General features: G+C 38.5%; 2 protein-coding genes across 2 annotated transcripts in view; one reads left to right on the top strand and one right to left on the bottom strand.

The window, feature by feature from the left end:
- LOC127685304 (olfactory receptor 50-like) overlaps nucleotides 1-22,189 on the bottom strand; it is a 314,138-nt gene that overhangs the window by 275,386 nt on the left and 16,563 nt on the right. The gene's annotated exons all lie outside the window — the stretch shown is intronic.
- Nucleotides 2,164-3,105, top strand: LOC127685307 (olfactory receptor 50-like). Its single transcript, XM_052182367.1, has one exon. The coding sequence runs from the start codon at nucleotides 2,164-2,166 to the stop codon at nucleotides 3,103-3,105; it is 942 nt and encodes a 313-aa protein (XP_052038327.1).

Raw genomic sequence — 22,189 nt, forward strand, 5'->3', positions numbered from 1 at the left:
CTATGTCAAAGCAGAAGTAGGGGGAGAATTTTCATTCAGTCATATGAGTGTATGAGCTTGAGTGTGTAAATCCATTGTGTACTACTATCCTTAGGCTTTACTTTCCCACAACACAGTCCTATTTAGTTTATTTTATCATGAATTGAGTATGTAAAGTTTGAGAGGATAGGATGGCACAGTATCTCCATTTAGAACATTTTTTTCATATCCATGCAGTACTTGATTTAGAAGAAAAGAGGGATGCATAGTTTGTCTTCAATCCTCGTTAAGTCTTGCTGGGTTTCTTTCAAATTTTATGGCAAATCTCTGTAACTGTATCCATTTCCATTGACACACTCAGGTGTACCAGTGAGTATTCTGAATTGAAACTGCTGCGACAACCTGATGTTCACCTCCCTTTTATACCTGTTTTTGTTGTAATTCTCTTCTACTCACTAAACAGTATGTTTAAAGCTAGCTACTTCTTTTCTCAAATATTTTCTTGCATGTACAAATGCTTTGAGCAGAGAATTAAAACTTTCTATTCAAGCATAAATGGTCTTACACACCCTGTCTCTCCAGTAATATTCCTGCTCCATAATTTTGTTCCTAGACTGACCATGGTGTTGACTTTCATGTTCCCCTAGTGCTCAAATCCTGCCCTCTCCAGACACTTAACTATCATGACTCTATTCACATAATGTTAAAAATAGGCTTCCTCATCAACTGCAGCTTTTTGTGTTTGGCTGTCTATTAAAATCATAATTACATACAGTCCATCAAATTATATTTCTGATAATTTATCATATCTATATCTATATCTATCTCCATCTCCATCTCTATTTCCATCTACCTACATCTACATCTGTGTCTGTATCTGAATCTATATCTATAGATAGGTATAAAGATAGATATGCTTATATCAAAAGATATTGAATACTACTATATGTTATACTACTAGAAATAACAATATTAATAAAAGTCAATGTCCAAAAAAATGTTAACTAGTACTTCATTGTGATAAACTGACTATTACAAACATAATAATGGGTGATATAACTGAATGTGTAATTAATGTTTGGTAACAAAACCAAGTTAAACTATTTAAGATAGTGGACTGGACAATGTAGAGATTTTTAAATATAATTTCAATCAAGACGGCAGTAATAATGAGAACTTTAATTGCCAACCCCACCACTGAGCAATTAGAACAAAGTTGAGACTTTCCCAGCTTTCAAACACAAAGACATTCAAATTGATTTTATTTATGGAACATGGATCTGTGTTTTAATAGATAGATCAACACGTTTTATTTACTATTATTTGTGATTGTTCATATACATAGTTCCAATTTTAACTGATGAAGAGGGGAGCAATAATAAATGAAATGTTATAAATACAACAACAACAAAAATCCCATAAGACTCATTAGCAAAAGAAATGTGAATTAAAACCAGTAAAATGGAGAAGGTTATTTAATTACATTAGTCAAGGACCAAGTGATTCCTCAGAAGATTCCAGGTGTAAGATGTTTCCTGGCATCCTACAAATCTGAAAAGGCATCATTAGTTTTTGATTGAGAGAACACAGAAAACTTGAGACAGGGACGTTTTATACCTATCTCATGAAAACTGCTCTAGAGAGAGTGATAGAAAACTTGAAATGTTGGAGTGGTGAAGATGTGAAGGGCATGTGCAAGGGATATCTTCTGATATTTCAAAATAGCAACATAGATCTGTGTCTTTAAGTCTCCATGTCATACATTGGAGCATCATAAGCTACCTACTAGGTTCTTTGAGTTCTAGTACAACCTCAGTTATAAAACATTAGTTGATATGCTTCTAGAACTAAGTGAGCACCGAGAGGCTATCAAACTATTCTATATCAATGACTAGCTTTGCTATTAATTGATGACTGATCTGGTTTTTCACCATATCTCAGAATATCATTATGGATTCTTAGACTTCTCAAAGCTAATCTTATCTAATAATTTTTATGATATTTCCAAGTTCCTCAAAAATATGCTGAACAAGTTTCTAAGTCACCAACCTCCACTGACCATTCTAAAAGTTTGATATTTTTAGAAAATGGGAATACACTAATTAAAACATTGATATCAGTATGCCTTAATCACAATGCTGTCCATTCTCACATTGCTGTTATATTTTTCAACTTGAACAGAAGATGAAGAGCACAAGGAACCAGAGCAGTTCATCTGAGTTCATCCTGCTGGGGCTACCCATTCGACCAGAGGAGCAAGGCATGTACTATGCCCTGTTTCTAGCTACATATCTGACCACAGTACTGGGGAACCTGCTCATCATCCTGCTCATCAGGCTGGACTCTCACCTCCACACCCCCATGTACTTCTTTCTCAGCCACTTGGCCTTCACAGACATCTCTTTCTCATCAGTCACAGCTCCAAAGATGCTCATGAATATGCTGACACATAGTCAGGCCATCTCATATGCTGGGTGCATTTCCCAGGTGTACTTTTTCTTATTTTTTGCAGATCTTGACAGCTTTCTTCTGACCTCCATGGCCTATGACAGATATGTGGCCATCTGCCACCCCCTTCACTATACGAGAATCATGAGTCAGAGTGTCTGTATCTTACTAGTCATTGCATCCTGGTTTTTATCTTTTGCAGGTGCTCTTGTGCACACTCTTCTTCTAGCTCGTCTCTCTTTCTTTAGAGGTAACACTCTCCACCACTTTTTCTGTGACCTGTCTGCCTTAATTAAGCTGTCTAGCTCAGATACCTCCATCAATGAGCTTGTCATCCTTGTTGTAGGATCACTGGTTATTACTGTGCCATTCATATGCATCCTGGTTTCATATGGACGCATTGGAGCCACTATCCTGAAAACTCCCTCCATCAAGGGAATTTGCAAAGCCTTGTCCACATGTGGTTCTCACCTCTCTGTGGTTTCTCTCTATTATGGAGCCATTATTGGGTTATATTTTGTCCCCTCATCAAATGATACTAATGACAAGGATGTCATTGTAGCTGTGATGTACACTATGGTCACACCCATGCTGAATCCCTTTATTTACAGTCTGAGGAATCGGGATATGAAAGGAGCTTTGAGAAATACACTGGCAAGAGCAACTTTTTCCATGTGAATAGCTTTTTCTGAGGGAAAGTTGCAATCTCCCCACCATCTAAAGGGTCCACTCCTCTAGGAAATGCTTCTTTTTTTTAGTGATTTGGGTCATTGACACACTTTACAATACATGTAGCTTTTAATTGCCACTTTTCTTTCTTTCATTTTCTTTCTTGAATTTTCTCGTCTTGTTGATCTGATAACATTGCACAACTTTCTTCACAACACGTTTTCCTTTTTATACAGAAATCTTCTCCAACAATTGCAATTTAATGTCCTCATTTATTTCTTTGTTTTATTTTTAATGTGTTAAATTCTTTAGTGGCAAAGATTGTTTTCTCTTTTCTTAATGATGCTAATATTTCTTAAGGTTGGTTAATTCGTGATGTTACTCATGTTTAATTTTATAATTTAGCTAGAGATTTTTAAAATAACTTTAATTGAAACTGTAGCTATATTTTTAACTAATTTTCACCTATTTATTTTTAATTTCAATTTACATCAAATGGTGTATGAGTATTGCATACCTTGTCTTGTTTCTAGTGTGTACAGAGTTCATATGTTCAAATCATGAAGGTTATGCCTAATTCGTCATTTTCACATGTTTATGGTGAAAATAATCAGAATTCTTTTTCTTATCATAAAAACACAGTGTTTTCTTCTCATTATCCGGAATCAAAATCTTACCATGTAATCAGAAGTAATTTTTCAATTTAACTGTTCTCTACTCATTGACCAACCTCCCTCTGATACTTCCCTTCTGTGTGTACCTTTTATTCCATCCCCAACAGGTTTTAGCTGTCTTAGCGTGAATGTAGCTAGTACATAGCCTTTTTCGCTCTAAGTGTCTGAGCCTGTTCTCATATTGAAACAACACTGGCTTTCTATAAAAAAAAAACACAACAGACAAATCAGGATCAAATTGGTAAAGAAAACCCCTATTGGCTATCTCTAGGTCTTGGAAAGGTGAAACTCTGGGTTATTCCAAAGGAATTCCAGAGAGTGTTGTGATTGTGCATATTCTGTGCCTAGTGAAGTTCAGCCTCTTCAGATGTGAGCTGAAGAGTGGCTGGCAGGATGTGAAAAAGTGTAGGCAATCTGAATTGATTCAAACATGCTGAAATGTACAGTAACCCAATTTTCATGTATGAACTTTAAAATGAAAAAGATAATTCTCTGCCTTTCACACAATGTATTTATTGCTTTCTGTGTACATTTAAATAATACATCTTAAATTTTAGTCCTTGTGAAACTATATTTGCTCAAGGCAAAGTCTTTTAACTTCATTTCTATGAGCCTATTGCTGCAACACATTTATTTTTGATAAACTATTAAATCATCTCCATCACATGGCATGAGTGGGAGGAAGGCTCACGACTGCATGGCCCACCTGCAGCAGCATCCAGTACAATGGATGTGGTGGAGAGATGGGAGAGAAAGAGAAGTGGAATGGTCTGAGCACTATGAATAGAAGCAGAACTGAAAATTCAAAGGGGAGAGAAATATCCTGATGTGAGTAACCTGCTCTGCCAATTGAGGCCTTGGGTGAAATCCTAGCCCACCTTGGTCCATAGTTATGCAACAGAAGGGGTCTGTTTATGTCCATGCCTCATATTATCACCAAAAGCCATGAGGACATTCCTAGTCTGGGCTGCCACCTAGAACCATGTTGATGTCCAAGGACTGTGCAGAGGTGGCCCTGCTCCTTGGTGACTGCAGCACTGAGAAGAATGGGTCCTGGTGAGTGTATCTCTCAGAAGAGATGCCCATGCCTGAGTATCACAGAAGAGCTGACCCTCATGGCAGGGTTGCTGGTAAGCTGGCTTCAAGAGTGTGAGTGTGGAAGAGCTGGCTCCACATGATTGTCATGCAATGATGCAGATGAGGGACAGATGCTTCCCTTTGCCACTTCAGTGGAGCTACCCTTGAAGTCATAACAGTGGGAGAGCTGTCCCTGGCACTCACAAGCTGCAGCACTTGGGAAAGCAGGTTAAAACCTCAACTTGGCAGCATAATAGAGCTGGCTCTGGTGATGTGGGTGTAGGTGAGCTGGCCTAAGAACATGAGAGCAGGATAGCTGTTTCAGCCCCTTGCTAGCCATGACATTGGCTGAGCTAGATGGAGCAGTATTAGAGATCTTTCCCTGATGAATGAGTGCCAGAGAACTGGTTAGATAACCAGCCTAGGCCCATATTCAGAGCTTTTAGTGGGCCCACCCCAAAATCTACACCATCTGTGAACTGATTGAGCTGATCTTACAGATCTAAAGCTACATCATCTCTGTGACATAGGGCAATGGCTGGACATCTGAGAGGAGTTCCAGTGAGAATCCAGTACTGATAGTGTAGCAGGAAACCAGAGGCCTTGATCCAGTCCAATGACTCATTGCAATGAACATTTACAAGTAAAGATGTGAGAGGGGGTCCAGAAAAGGGGAAATCATTTGAAATGTAAATAAATATATCAATAAATTAAAAAAAAACAAAAAGGTAAACTGACACACTACAGCTTTTACAACCAGACCCTTTTATTCAAATTTTATTTATTTATTTTTTGTTGTTGTTGTTTTCTTTTGAGGGGAAGGTTGCAAAGGAGGAGGGTGGATGTGATGGGACAGGAAGATGAGTACAATTGGGTTGCATAATGTGAAATTTACGAAGAATTAATAAAAAGTTAAAATGCATTGAACCACATCAGTATACAAAGCAATAGGTTTCATTGTGACTTTGTCTTACACACACGTAGCACTTGATCAAGTCAGCCTGCTCTGTCTTCTCTTTTATCGTCTCCACTCTGCCTCTTTGCTCTCTTCCCTAGGAGAGTCTCTTTGATTTCCAGGATATCTTTTTCTTTCAATTTTCACACATGAAAAAAAAACATACTAGGTTTTCTGCTTATATTTTTTTTTCATAGCAGAAAAACCTCAAGTTCCACAGTTCCCCCTGCAGATGACACATGGTGATCTTTGTGCTTCACCTATTAGTTACCTTGCACTGATTACCATAATTACTCCAAGGGTGAACTCTCTTGTGTCTTCTTCAGCAAACAAGTTCTACCCCAGGAGAAAGCTGAGATAATGATGCAACCATATGCTGTTTGTTCTTAATCAGGAGCCAGGCATAGGAGCTCAACCCCTTTACATGGTTTGGAACATTATAACCCACTCTGATTTCCCAGGACCATAAGCAACCATATATGCAAATATCTATCACAGCAGGCTACATGCTGAAAACTTTCTGTTGTTCACACTGGATTACTGAGCTACTCGAATATTCTGCCAGGTTCACTATATTCTCTACATTTCATAAAGAAGTGGAAGAAGCTTCACACCTTGTAAAGGTATCTCTGCTTATCATGAAAAACCCATGTCAGAGTAGAAATACAATTTACAAGAAATGGAATGATTGTGTAACCTTGTGTATCAAATCCTCCTCGTGACACATTATGATAGACAGATCCTTGTAGTATATCTTACTTTGATCACCTATTCAAATTTGAAACAGCAAGATGACAACAAATTTGTACTCAAATAGACTTTCTCTGATTTTATATCTAATTTTGAGAAGAAAAGCTAGGGCATATATCCTTTTGCTTTTCTTCAATTTTCATCGTCTTCTTTTAGCATGTTTTTCAGATTTTTCACTGAATCACTATAATTTTATTCGTCTGTGCTGCAATAATTTACACAGAAAGTGGAATCATTTTGTAGCTAAATTAGCACACTATTTGAATTCCCATTGATTCTGCTTTGATCACTACCAGCAGCTCCTAAAAACCTTTACTTAGACTTTTGCTTGGTTCTATACTGAGAATAGAATGAAGATTTCTAATGTGGCAGAAAAAAATCCTCTATATTCAGGCTCCCATAGAGCTCTCTGATACATACATATCCTTTCCAGCTTGAAATATCTTTGTTCTTCAAATGCCCTCATTTTATGTTCTCCAAACATGTTTTTAAATAACTTTCATGAGATAGAAGTTTACATTAAAATTGCATTGAAAACACATAAAAATGGAGTTCCTTGTCACCTTGTCTTTTCAAAACTAGACAATTTTAATTTTTAGAAACTCATTCTGCACACATGTGTTACATATATTACTGTGCAAAAGAATTTAAAAACTTACAAATGTTACATATTGAAATGTAACAAACTATTAGAAACAACCTATATATCTAGCAGATAGCTAATTATCATTTTAATTGAGATTATTTTGAAGGTATATACAGTCTGTACTTTAATATGTGCTTTACATGTTTTCTTTCCCTATTATGAAATAATTGTGACAGCAGATAGACCTAAAACCAACAAATTTGAATGAGAAAGAGGAATAATTATATTTTCCAATTATAAGTATTAAAATACAACAAAAAATTAGTAAAGAATTATTACTGTGAAACCAAGCTTATGAATCACAGTAAAGAGTATGCTTATGTCAAACAGATTTTAAAAATCAACCTTTTCTTTGGTAGATTCTTGATGTGACTGTAAAAATGAAAATTTTCTGGGTTTCTACAGGCTTGAATAAGAGCATTCCAGCTTAAGCTTAGGGAATATATACAGAGGACTCTTTAAGTGTGTATTGGAAGAGATACATACCTCCTTTTCCCTGTGTCTGGTACAAGGTGCTATACGACGTTCCTGATAGAAGACTCAACTGTTGGATGGGAAAGAACTGTCTTAAAAGAAGAATTGATGGAATATTTCAGGTATATCATCACCGTCTTATGAGATCCCCAAGACATGCACTGCTTTATTTACCAATCACATCAAATCTCTAGATTCTGATATTTTGGTGCATCAAACACTTACTAGTTACTCTCACATTAAGTATAAGGAAATAAAGCATATCTGAGAAGTGTTCTGGTGGTCTCACTGGAGTTTAGGTCATACCAACAATCTATAATAATTCATCTGCTATATTTATATTAATTCCTTACAAACTTGGATTTATGCTTTCATATAAAATATAAGATTTCTTTCATAGGATTCCTGTTTCCTATGAGTCTGAAGAGATATGATGATAACTCTGGTGCTTTCTACTTTTTTGCCCAAAGAAATTTGAGTTGGTTTCTAGGCATACAAAATACTTAGGTTAGAGTGTACAAACTGACTAGTTGAAAACATGCTATTATAATGTAATAGATGTAATGACCTCTGCTTCTTCCATATTGTCTTTTTTCATATCTAACTAAAGACAGAGCATGATGAAGTCTAATAAGAGCACTGTGTCTGAGTTCATCCTCCTAGGGCTCCCCATTCAACCAGAGGATCAAGCTGTGTACTCTGCCCTGTTCCTGGCCATGTACCTGACAACTGTGCTGGGGAACCTGCTCATCATCCTGCTCATCAGGCTGGACTCTCACCTCCACACCCCCATGTACTTCTTCCTCAGTCACTTGGCCTTCACAGACATCTCTTTCTCATCTGTAATAGCTCCAAAGATGCTTGTGAATATGCTGACACACAGTCAATCCATCTCATATGCTGGATGCGTTTCCCAAATATATTTTTTCTTATTATTTGGGTGTATTGACAACTTCCTTTTGACTTCCATGGCCTATGACAGGTATGTGGCCATCTGCCACCCTCTGCATTATACCACCATCATGAGTCAGAGCCTCTGTGTTCTGCTAGTAATGGTGTCCTGGGTATTTTCCTCTACTAATGGCCTTGTTCATACTCTTCTCTTTGCTCGTCTCTCTCTTTTTAGAGAAAACACTGTCCACCATTTTTTCTGTGATCTCTCTGCCTTGCTAAAGCTGTCCAGTTCAGACACTACCATCAATGAACTAGTCATCCTCACTTTAGCAGTGATGGTCATCACTGTACCATTCATATGCATCCTGGTTTCTTATGGCCACATAGGGGCCACTATCCTAAGAACTCCATCCATCAAAGGTATCTGCAAAGCCTTATCCACATGTGGTTCTCATCTCTGTGTAGTTTCTTTGTATTATGGAGCCATTATTGGGTTATATTTTTTCCCCTCCTCTAATAATACTAATGATAAAGATGTCATTGTGGCTGTGATGTACACTGTGGTCACACCCATGTTAAATCCCTTTATCTATAGTCTGAGGAATCGGGATATGAAAGGAGCACTGAGAAATACACTCAGCAGGAGACTGTGTTCACACTGAGGGGTGTGGTCTTCCCTCATTCTGTATGATAGAACTTATCAGTACTGTACATAATGCTATGACTTGGTGCCTTTCATTGAGTTTTTAGGTTGCAGTTTTTCAGTCTGCTTCATCTCATCCCTGCATTTTGTTTCTCTTTGTTTTCTTCATCTTTGGGAAAGGTTTTTATTTTTTAATTTTTGTTGAACACTTCCACACTATTTTCTTTTCACATAACACTATAACTTTGGGTATATAAATTTTTTTTCTAATTCCAATTAATCATCATTTATTGTTATCTAATCTTATGGCATTCTATATGAAGTATTATTTTCTTCTCAAGAAAACAAACATTCCTTCTGTATATATTATTTTATTGTTATATAAAACATTAATTTTATTTTTTATTTTATAATATATTCATAAATTATTTTCATGAGGAACACCAATTTGAAATCTAGTTTTATTTTAAATACTTTAAATTGATACAAAAATTAATACATAACACTGTCACTTGGGAAATCAATTTGAGTGTTTATCAAAGACAAGAAATATATCTTCCATATGACCCAGTTATAGCACTCCAGTGAATAAACACAAAGGACTCTATATCTTACTACATAGACACTTTCACATTTATGGTCATTGATGCTATATTCAAAAGCTAGGAAATAGAATCAGCATAGAAATCTATCAACTGAAAAAATGGAAAATGATAAAGTATGTGGTACATATACAAAATGCAATATTAGCTAGCTTTAAAAGAAAACAAAACCATGATATTTACAGGTAAATATACGAAAATAAATGTGTAAGAAATGATACTGAATTCGGTTATCCAAGTTACAAAAGACAAATGCCTCATATTATCTTTCATATAGATTTCATATCCTAGATTTACAAATTTTGCTTTGCATGTTTAGCATATAATACATACGGAAACTAAGTAACTAGAAATGGTCCATTGTCTTAGGATGCCTTTAGGCAAAGGGATATTAGAATATAGGTGAAGTGAAAGTAGCAAAGCAGAATACTGGGGACAGATGTCTTCAAACATGTAGTGGAGTGATAAGTATGGGGAAATAGAGGCCAGGAAACGATTTAAGCTAAATGAAGTGTGCATGAAGAAGATACTTGGGAACATGTGATCTTGAAATCTAAGTTAATTCTAATAAGAAGAGATAGCTGAACATATGTAATATGATAGAATGGGGAAATATAATTGGAGATAAAGGGTTAAGGGAGGGAGAGGGGAAAAGGAGGTAGGAATATGTTAATTAAAACCAAGGATGTGTGATAGAGGAAAGAATGCAAGAACTAGAAATTGGAGAAGAGTGCATGTGAGATGCTATACTCTGAACATAATGTGGCTATTCCACACAAGAACTCACAGCAGCTATGGCTACCAATACAAGACCTTAAAATATCAAGAGAGTAAAAAAATCTGGTATAGAAAGTAAGGAGCTTATATGATGCATACCTAGCTGGTAGACTATTAGCAGTTGATGGCTAGAGGAGAGAGAATCACTTTTCTTCAGGAATATGGCCACTAAAGGGTTCTTCATTTCCCACTAGATGACACCATGTCCACACACAAAAGGGAACATTATTTTAGCTCAATGGGTTAAAAATAAAACTAATTAAAAACTATAAAAGGAAAGCATTCAGTTTAGGGAAGACATGATAGTGGGTCCTAGGGTAAGTTGGAAGAGTGAGTCACTTTTCTTCAGGAATATGGCCTCTAAAAGGTTCTTCATTTCCAACTAGATGACACCATGTCCACACACAAAAGGGAACATTATTTTATGTGTAAATATGATCATATGCATCACTTATATTTATGACATTCTCAAAAAAAGTTAAAATTTAAAATTACAATGAAAAATGACAAATATATTTTAGTTTCCATATATATAAGTTACATAATATTCAAATAAAGGTAAGAGCAATGTTTTCTTCATTATTCCTCTTGCTTCATAGGAAAAAATACTTTTACCTTTTGCTTGCTTTGAGGCATGCAACACATAATTATTATATTTGGCCACTGTTCTGCTTACCTTTTATCAACTTGACACAAACCCAGACTTGTCTGTGAAGAGGGGATCTTAATTAAGAAAATATTTCCATAAGATTGACCTGTAGGCAAGTTTGTAGAGTACTGTTGTGATTCACTGGGGATGTGTGAAGGCCCAGTCTACTGTTAGTGGGACCATCCTTGAGTTGGTGGCCCTGGGTTCTGTAAGAATGTAAGCTAAGAAAGACATGATGAGCAAGCCATTAAGTATCACCCCTCAATGGTGCTGATTCAGCTTCCACCTCCAGGTCCCTGTTTGACCTGCTTGAGTTACTACCATTACTTCCCTTAGTAATGAACTGTTACCTGGAAGTGTAATATATTATATATTATATTAAAATAGATTCTTTCCTTTCCAAGTTGTTTTTGGTCATGGTCTGATCACAAGAATAGAAACTCTAACCAGGATAAAGGCCTTACTATCTAATAGACTTCACAGATGCTGGGTAACTTTTCTCCAACTCTCTTCCCTCACATTCTGTATGTTTACCATTTCTTAGTATGCATTTTATTTGTTTCTTAATTATTTCACATGTATGTATTTATTTAGTGTGTATGCTTATGTCTGGAAGTCAGACATGTTGGAATTGCTACTGTCCTTTTATTGTGTGAACTCTGTGTGTGAAGCTTTCTAGGAAGTTTCTATTCTCTGACGAACCATCTTCTTGAACACATATTTTAGCTGTTTTGTTGTTGCTGATCTTGCTGTTTTAAGAGACAGCACCTGACTTTCCCCTACCTCCTTAAACATGATTATCTTGGTCGCAAATTGAAATGGATCTTCTGTAAAGTATTGTACAATGAGTAAGATAGAATGACCACAGTTCTATCTAAACCATGAACTGAAACTTTATGGAAGCCCTCTAGGTCCTAGACAGAACAAATGTGTCTGATCGGTAGAATAGTAAGGGTAGTGTGTTTTTGTAAAGACAAAAATAGTGGTGCTGTATTTAAAGGTAATCCATTTAATTTAGTTTATTCCTCATAATAAACTTTTTATTTTTATATGTAATAACATCTAAAATACATAGATCTACTCATTCATACACATGACTTTTTTACCTCAATATGCTATAACAATATACCAGAAACTGGTAAAAAAGCAGCAGAAATTCAATTACATATAGCATTGGATCTAGAAGTCTATGGTGATATGGTTTCTTTATAATTAATTTACAAATGTTAATAACTGCCTTCTTTTTATATGTTTATATTGAAATAAAGCGAAAGGTATAAAGATCTAGGGAGAGCAGGAAAAGAGGAAGGGAGGGAGGCAAACAGAGAAAGAGAGAGAGAGAGAGAGAGAGAGAGAGAGAGAGAACAAGAAAATCATCCTTTTTAAATGAGCTCAATCCTTTTGGATCAGTGCACAATCATTATGACATCATTAACATCTAGTGAGGTACAAATGACTTCATTTAGCATTAATTATTAGATATAAAGAGGTTCAATATATAAATTTTAGGTTTGGCAGAGTCATCCATAAAATGTCTATTTTGTATTTATGTGTTTTGTCATGCCTAATTTTTTTTTATCTTATTACTATAATTTTCCATTTCAACTTTATGATATTTCCATGACCCTTGTAATCTATATCACTTGTTAGACACATGCGATCTGACAACAATACTCTATGGACCCATTTCAATTCACATTTTCAGTGGTAAATCATAATGCCACTTTGCTTATCTATGATGTGTTAAACTTTCCAGTCATGTACATCATGGCCAACAAGAACTACCTCAAACTTTTTCAAATACCATGACATAAACTGATAATGCTTTGGCTTCAGTTTGAACCTGTGTATGTGTATTGTGTGCATGTATGTGTGTGTGTGTGTGTGTAAATGTGTATTCACTATGGTAAATATTGAGACATCTTAATTGTGAAATCCATGAAAGAAAGCATTGCAGCAAATCAGACTTCTCTTAAAAGTCCACCCCCCAACTGGCTATGTTTTTGCAAAGGAATAGTCATTTTTCCTCCATTGGAATATTACTGGGTATATAAACTTCAGGGTATATCCTGTGCCTAGAAGTAGATGAGTGACACAAAACTAACTCAATGGTGTTTTGGTAGATATTTTTAGATATTACTTTGTTTTTTTTTTTTATCTTACTGATCTTTTGATGATATAGTATAGTTTCCAATTTTGCAGTTTTTATGGTATGTTTATCTGACTTATTTCTTACCTTTTTTCATTTTGGATTGCTATTTTACTTGCTTGAGTGTTTCCATTGAGGGGACCATGGAATTGTATGGGTGATGAGGTGGGGAGAATCTGGAAGGAGATGAGGAACATAGTGATCAAATATATTTTGAAGTTTCAATTAAAAAAAGAAAAAAATAAGCTAATTACCAAAATATAAGATAATCATAAAACTAAGAACTAATTTTTTTTCGTTCTGTAGTCAACAATTTTAGAATAGTTTTTGTTTATTCTCTGAGAACTTCATACATGGATTCCAGGTATTCTGAATATATCTATCTCAATTCACCTCTAGATTTCTTCCTGTAGCCCTCACCCAACATATCTGCACCCAACTTTATGATGTCTTTTTAAAATTCTTGAAAGAGCATGAGCTTGAGGAACAAGACACTTAGGTCATCACAATAATCCTGCAGCTTTGTTCAATACCAACCATGAACCACAGTTTCCACAGGAAACCTAGAGAGCAAAAAACTTCATGAAACACCATGTCTGGAATCATTGCCTGTGGTTATACTATAAATTATTCAAGAACAAATTCTCCCATTTCTGTACCAACACAGAGGGCTCCTAGAGGAGCCATATCCTGTTTGTGCTAATTTGGGATGGAATAGATTATTGATACATTGCCCCCCTGGATTCTCTCAATTTTTTTTTTGAAAAATTAGAACCTTCACCAGTTTCTCAAGAGCTTTTGCGCAAAGAATATTGATGCTATGGCCTAGAATTGCTTGTTTGTGAAGTTACTGCTCTTCTGCTTGTCTTGTCACAATACAATATGGAGGTCCTTAGAAACACTTTTGGTTTTACTGTTTTCCATGTATTCCAGAAAGAAACAGAGGATTCCTCACGTGGCATGTTGTTCAAGGTATTCATCATCTTAGATGACATGTGAAAGTAGATGCAAAGTATAGACTTGTTGGCATCGATCTAAGTGTTTGTGGGTTTCTTTGTCTTTAGTGTTAAGTATCCCCAGCATCTCTCCTTTCTACATTATGACAATGAGTTTGTAGAGTACTTTATCTTTTCTCCCTTTGATTGAAAACAGATTTTTCTTCACATACAATATATCCTCTCTTTCTCTCTCTCTCTCGCCCCTCCTCCTACCTGTTCCTCCCAGTTACCCACACATCAGGATCCACTTTTTTCTGTTTTTCCTCAGAAAGGAACAGACTTCTAAGATACAACAGCAAAATGTAACAAAATAAAACATAATAAGATAAAGTAAAAACCACCACAACAAAGTTGAACAAGGCAAGTCAGCATAAGGAAAGAGCCCTAAGAGAAAACGCATGAATCAGACAATTACTTGTTCACACCCTCAAAAATCCCAAAGATACTAAACTGAAAATTATAAATATGTAAGCTCACGTATAGCAAAGGCCCATGCAGGGGCTTGTGCTTGCTCTTTCAGTCTCTGGATTCATAAAAGCTTTGCTCATTACAATGTAAAAGGTTTTGTTCTCCAGCTGTCCTCCTCCCTCTTTTACATTCAGTCTGCCCTATCTTCCCAAGTATTTCCCAAGATTCAAAGGGAAGGAGTTGATGGAGATATCCCATTTACAGTTATGTGTTTCAAGATTTATCTCCTTGCCTGATATCTGGCTATGTGCTTCCATATCTGCTCCAATTCCCTGCAAGAGAAAGCTTCTCTGATACTGGTTGAACAAAGCACTGATCTATGAGCATAGCAGAGTATCATTAGGAGTCATTTTGCATTAATTTACTCACTTTATACCCCAATCACTGCCCCCCTCACCTTCCAGTTCCCCTTCATGTTATGCCCAGTTCTTGGGAATCCCAGAACTCTTAAGAATTGCCAGTCTTACAAAGAACTCAAGAAAGTAGAACCCAGAGATCCAAATAACCCCATTAAAAAGTGGGGTATGGAGCTAAACAAAAAATTTTCACATGAAGAACTTCGGAGAGCTGAGAAACACCTTAAGAAATGTTCAACATCATTAATCATTAGGGAAATGCAAATCAAAACAACCCTGAGATTTCACCTCACACCAGTCAGAATGGCTAAGGTCAAAAACTCAGGAGACAGCAGGTGTTGGCGAGGATGTGGAGAAAGAGGAACACTCCTCCACTGCTGGTGGGATTGCAAGATGGTGCAACCACTTTGGAAATCAGTCTGGCAGTTCCTCAGAAAACTGGGAATGTCACTTCCTGAGGACCCTGTTATAGCACTACTGGGCATATATCCAGAGGATTCTTCAGCATGCAATAAGGACACATGCTCAACTATGTTCATAGCAGCCCTATTTGTAGTAGCCAGAAGCTGGAAAGAACCTAGATGTCCTTCAACGGAGGAATGGATACAAAAAATGTGGTATATTTACACAATGGAGTACTATTCAGCCATTAGAAACAATGAATTCATGAAATTCTTAGACAAATGGATGGACCTGGAGAACATCATACTAAGTGAGGTAACCCAGTCTCAAAAGATCAATCATGGTATGTGCTCACTGATAAGTGGATATTAGCCTAGAAACTTTGAATACCCAGGACATAATCCACAAATTAAATGATGTCCAAAAAGAATGGAGGAATGGTCCCTGGTTCTGGAAAGACTCAGTACAAGAGTATAGGGGAATTCCAGAACAGGCAAGTGGGAAGGGGTGGATGGAAGAATAGGGGGACGGAAGAGGGCTTATGGGACTTGAGGGAAGTGGGGACCCAGAAAAGGGGAAATCATTTGCAATGTAAATAAAAAATAAAATTAAATTAAATTTAAAAAAAATTGCCAGTCTTATGTAATATAGCAAAGTGAGTCTTCATTTAAGTCAGACCTGGATTGAAAACCCTTCCCACTGTGCAGGTTGGGAAAGTGATGCTTTCATCTAGGGGCTTGGAATTTTTATATGCACATATGCATAAGCAGGAATCCTCAGGGCTTTAGGATGACAGGGAAGATGACAAAGGGAAGTCATTCTTCAAATCTGATATAGTTTGTTCAGACATCAGGGGATGAATTGTGCAGTTGGGAGGGGGGGGTCTCTTCTGACCCAGGAAGTAAATTTATGGTGCTGTCAGGAACTACTGTGGTTTTACCAACCAGCTGTCTTTCACAGCTTTCTGGGTATATTTAATTGTTCTTCTCTCATGACCCAAGGGTGGGCCACTTATCTTTTCAAGGCTGTTTGGTCCTTGTTTCCCTCAGGGACAGGAGCCATCTGCACCAAAGAAATGTTAGTCATCTATCAAGGAAATTACCAGCCTTGGTGACAGAGAAGCTGAGATATGTTGCCTTGGTTTGTTCCCAAAGCTGGCATCTTCTGCTCTTGGGGGTGGGAATGGGGTTCGTTAGGAGAAAGGGAGTGCCATGAAAAGGGAAATTGCAATATTCTGGCACCAGTCTGGGCCCTCGGTTTGCCCTCTCAGAACAGCCGGATGCATCCATGCTGGGATAAGGGGGAGTGGATGGGAGGTCTGTGTGAGCATCAGGCAAGTGTAGAGGTGGGTTTCCCTGTGTCTCTTCATTCCCCCCTCTGTTAGTGACTCCAGAGGCCAATCCTGGGCTCCCTAAAAGCCTGGATTGTCTGTACTAAATGGTTGATATCAGGACCTCATCACCATCAGTTGAATAGTTCCCAGTCTCTGTTTCATATATTGCAAAAGCTTAATGATTGTGCATGGCCCAAAAGTAAGTACCAGTAAAACAATAATCAGGGGTCCTGTGATCATAGAGATGAGGGTTGTTAGCCAGGGGGAAGAATCGAACAAGAATGGAGTTCTCTTGTTCCCTTTGGCAACTATCTATGCTTTCTCGAACTTTACTAATGATTCCCTAATAACTCCATAATGGTTGACATAGAAACAACATTCTACACAAAAAGCAGCACATAACCCTCATTGATATAGGAACACTAAGTATAGCCCTCACCTGTTCTGCAGTACCACTTCAGCCAGAGTCCACATTGTACTCTAGGTGTGAGATGAATTTTTCTAGGCGTTGAATGTCCTCATCTATGTCTGCTTTCTAACTGTTGTAATTTTTTCTTGTAATGTCAGTGCAGTTATCCCAGTACCTGCTCTGGCTAGTCCTGCCCCTAGAATTATGGCTAGGGTCAAGGATTCCCTTTTTGACTCCTGAGGTCTCCTTCAACATGCCCTACCAGATTTTTTAGAACTATCTCTTCTGAATGTTATGCAGGGTAATAACTGGACTAGAATACAGAACTGCTTTGTGGTAGAGGAATTAAGGACCTCTACATGGACACAGGGGGTCAGTCGCATCGAACAAACCCAAGATGTTTGTTTGTCCATTTGGAATGAGCGGTGGGTATTGTTCAATTGCAGAGATGCTGATGTGATAGGGGAAGCATTCCAAGGCAGGTGCCTTGTCCCAATATGGTCTGTAGAGTTAAGGCTGAGCCTTCCTGGGACCACCTGCATGCAGTGTCCTTCTTGGACTCATTATATCTGGATATTAATCTGAGGCCTTCATTAAAAGGGAATCTAGCATTATGACATAACCAACATGAAGTCATTAACTCTGGCTGCAAGACATTCCGAATTCGGAAGGTCTTTAGCATCATTGACCAGAGGGAGTCTACCGGTTCTGTGCTCTTCAGGTAAAATTCTGGGACTGAAAATCCCTGTGGTAGGATGACTGGGGCAGCAGTGGCCACCAGTTTGGTGGGTGGTTTGGGCTCAGGTTTTCCCTATGCAGGACTTTCCTGCACAGTTTTAGGGTTTGTCAAAATCCAATTTGGTCCTATAGCTACCAGCAGGGGATTCACAATTGGTTTTTATCAAGAGTCTCACTCTAAAATGCAGTTCAGGATTGCTCTCTCTGATAATGTAAAGCAGAGACTCCATGATTTTCCAGCTTCCTATTCTTTTGTTGCCTCCCTCTGGTGGTGAACTTAAGTAAAACTTCAGAGCTGTCCCCCTGTTGGGAGACAATGATAAGGTCTTCCTCTGATACCTTTCATTCCCCATTCCCCATGACTGATGTTTCACAACCCCAAGAAGCACAATAGAATTGTTCCAGTCCCCAATATGTGTCAGTTCTCTTTACCCCAGGACATATATAAAAAGTCTCCCACCTACACTTGGGGTATGAATTTCATAAAGTCTGATGAGTGTTAGGCCACAAGTTATCAGCCAATGTACACAGATCAAAGGTCAAATCTGTGAACCAGGGAGTCCCAATTGGCTTCTTTGATAGGCCAGTTGGGCAAGATAACCAGTCTCAGGATTCTCAATCATCCAGGTCAGGTCAAAATGCTGGTGTAGGTTTCTGATCTCCAAATGGAGGCATGGGTTGGGGCAGCAATACATACAGTTAGCAGAAGCAGTAGGCTTAAGACTGGGTTAATTTTAACTTGATTGGTGCCCCTTTGAACTTTCCATTCCAGTGGTGATGATGAAGTCTGGTGATCTTCCTCTGGGGAGAGTGGATCAGCTGGTCTAATGTGAGTGTAGTGTACCCAGGTAGTGATCCTGTCCACTTTGATGGCAGTCAGCATGGCCAGCAGGACGACCAAGGGTTCTTTCCACCTGGGTTCTATCACATCCTGGTGAAACCTCTTCGCGTAGAAGAGTCTTCTGGTTGAAACTTGTGTAGTTCTGGAACTGGGCCTGCTTCATAGAGTAAATGAAGTTTAGGATAAACCTGCTTGTGAGCCCACTAGGTTGCTCTGACCCTAGTTATTAATTCATCATCTTAAAATTCTGCAATAGCTGCTGACTAAAGGTTTAGTACAATATCCATGGGAACATCATACATAATCTCAAAGGGGGTCAATCCCATCCAGTAAGGAAGTTCCTCGCTTGATACAAGGCTAAGGGAAGGAGCATTACCCAGTTTCTGCCAGTCTCCATGGACAATTTGGTCAAGGTCGCTTTTAGTGTTCTATTCATTCTTTCTACCTGGCCTGAACTTTGGGGTCAGTATGCACAATGTAATTTCTAATCTTTCCCAATAAATCCTGCTACAACCTGGCCTACCTTAGATACAAATTCTGGTCCATTGCCTAGCCCTATCATATGAGGGAATCTGTACCTGGGTAGATATCCTCCAGCAACTTCTTAGCCACTACTTTGCAGTTTCAGCTTTTATTGGAAATGCTTCCATCCATCTAGAAAAGGTTTCCACGAATACCAGTAAGTACTTGTAGCTATACTTCCCTGGTTTGATTTCTGTAAAACCAACTTCCCAGTAGGCCCCGGTCTCTTACCTAGAAGTCAAAAGACTGGATGGTTGGCAATGTTGTGGGTGTTGGTTAATTGGAAAGCTCTGCAGCTTGCCAATATTCTCTGGCTGACATTCTGCATATCTCTGAAAGTCACTTCAGATTGTCTCACTGCATTGGCCATCTGTCTCACTCGTAGGTGAGTGACTCTATGGCTTTTCCTGAGGACAGATCTTGTCAGGGAGGTGGACAATATTAGTTTTCCTTCAGCCATTTGCCACCAACCCTCTCTGAACATCAGCTCATGGTCTGATTCTTGGCCCATTTTAACTCTTCTTCTGTTTTTTGGAGTTTTTGTTTTTTGGTTTTTTTGTTGTTGTTGTTTTGTTTTGTTATTTTTTCCAAGACAGGGTTTCTCTGTGTAGCCCTAGCTATCCTGGAAATCACTCTGCAGACCAGGCTGCCCTCAAACTCAGAAATCCACCTGCCTCTACCTCCCAAGTGCTGGGATTAAAGGTGTGCACCACCACTGCCCAGTTCTTCTTCTGTATAGACTGGATATCCTTGCAAGTTGGGCAGTTCTGGTAGGGTTGTAGACAACATGGAGACAGCTGTTTCTTCCAGGCCCACCTCTTTGGCAGTTTTGGTAGCTAAGTTGTTACCTCTAGACACGGCTGTTATTCTTTTACAATGTTCTGGACAATGCATGATTGCTACCCATTTTGGCAGCCAGAAGGTTTTGAGTAATTGTACGATTTCAACTTTGTTTTTAATAGTTTTTTCCTCTGTAGTTAGGAGCCCTCTCTCCTGGTATATGGCTCCATGTACATGATCAGCAGTCCATGTAAATGTTAAGAGCCAGCCCTTTCCCCATGATAAGGGCCTGGGTTAGTAATATCAGTTCAGTCCTTTAAGCTGAGGTACCTTAGGGGAGAGACTGAGTCCACATTACATATTTCTATGGTTACCACTGCTCCTGCTTACCTCTGAATCTCTCAAACAAAACTGCTTCCTTCTGTGAACCAAGTCCACTCTGGCAGGGGGGATTCCTTTTAAGTCAGGTCAAGTACTGTGTACTTGGGCCAAGATTTTACTACATTGGTAAAGTGGATGGTCCAAATCAGGGTCAGGGAGAAGAGTCACAGGATCTATGGAGATAGGTAGCTGGAAAGTAACTAGGCCAGGGTTGATCAGTAAGGTCTGATAATGAGTCATTACTGAAGCTGCCTATCAGGTGGCTGTTTGAGTACACACTCAATTCCATTGGGGAGGGGGGGGGTAGTCACGGCTAAACTTTGTCCCAAAGTCAATTTGTCTGCATCCTTAACCAGTAGTGTCTTAGCCACAATGACACAAAGGCAAGGTGCCCATCCTGTTGCCACTGGGTCTAATTTTTTGGACAAATAAGCCACAGGCTGTTTCCATGGCTACAGAGTTTGAGTTAGGACCCCTTGGGCCCCTGGACCTCTTACAATCATTAACATACAAGTAAAATAACTTAGAAATGTCTGGAAGTCCCAAAGCAGGAGCTGACAGCAGGACTTTTGGTAATCTTGAGTCCAAACAAAGTCCTTGATTTCTTTGGTGGCTTCATATAAAGGTTTGGCTATTTCAGCAAAGCCTGGAATTCATAGTCTGCAAAAGCCCCCAGACCTCAAGAACTCTCTTACCTTTTTTGGGCTCTGGGGAGTGGGGGTGTTGAGAATAGTCTCTTTACTTGCTGTAGAAAGCCACTGCTGGCCTTCCTTTAGAATATAACAAAGATAGATGACTTCAGTCTTACAGAGCTACACTTTCTTAGCAGACGCCCAATATCCTATGCTCCCAGAGCCTGTAGGAGATTCTGGGTCCCTTTCCTGCACTCCTCTTTTGTTTCTGCTGCAATTAAAAGTTAATATACAAACTGCACAAGTGTTATGTATGGGTTATTGACCCTGTACTCACCCAGATCCTCATGTAAAGCTTTATCAAAAATAGTGGGCAAATTCTAGTTGCCTTGAGGCAGGCAGATCCAAGTGAGCTGCCCATTAACGCCTCATTCAGGATCATGCCATTCTAATGCAAAATATTTCTGGCTTTTGGGAGCCAAGGGTAAGATGAATAAAGCATCCTATAGGTCCAGAACAAAATACCATTTCCTTTCTGGAGGTAGACAGTTCAATAGGGTATAAGGATTAGGCCCTGTGGGGTATATGTCCATCACCCTGTGGTAAATTACTGCAGGTCCTGTACAGGGTGATAGTCATTGGACTTTGGCTTCTTCATGGGCAATAATGAGGTGTCCAAGGCTGATTGGCATGGCCTAAGGACCCCAAAGGCCAGCAGTTTTCAGATATGGGGAGTGATCCCCTTTGTGCCTCTTGGGATATGGGGTATTAGCAGACCTGTACTGTGTCTGCTCCCAGTTTGAGCTATACAAATACTGGAGGTCAATGTTTTGTCAATCCCAGTTTCTGCCCAACCTGGGGAAACTTTGCCAGCCAAACATCCAGATTTTGTTAGGGGGGCAGCTGGTGACTTGTATAGTCTACACTAGTCTAAGAGGCCAAG

This window comes from Apodemus sylvaticus, chromosome 5, assembly GCF_947179515.1.
Source record: "Apodemus sylvaticus chromosome 5, mApoSyl1.1, whole genome shotgun sequence".
Classification (NCBI taxonomy): Eukaryota; Metazoa; Chordata; class Mammalia; order Rodentia; family Muridae; genus Apodemus; species Apodemus sylvaticus.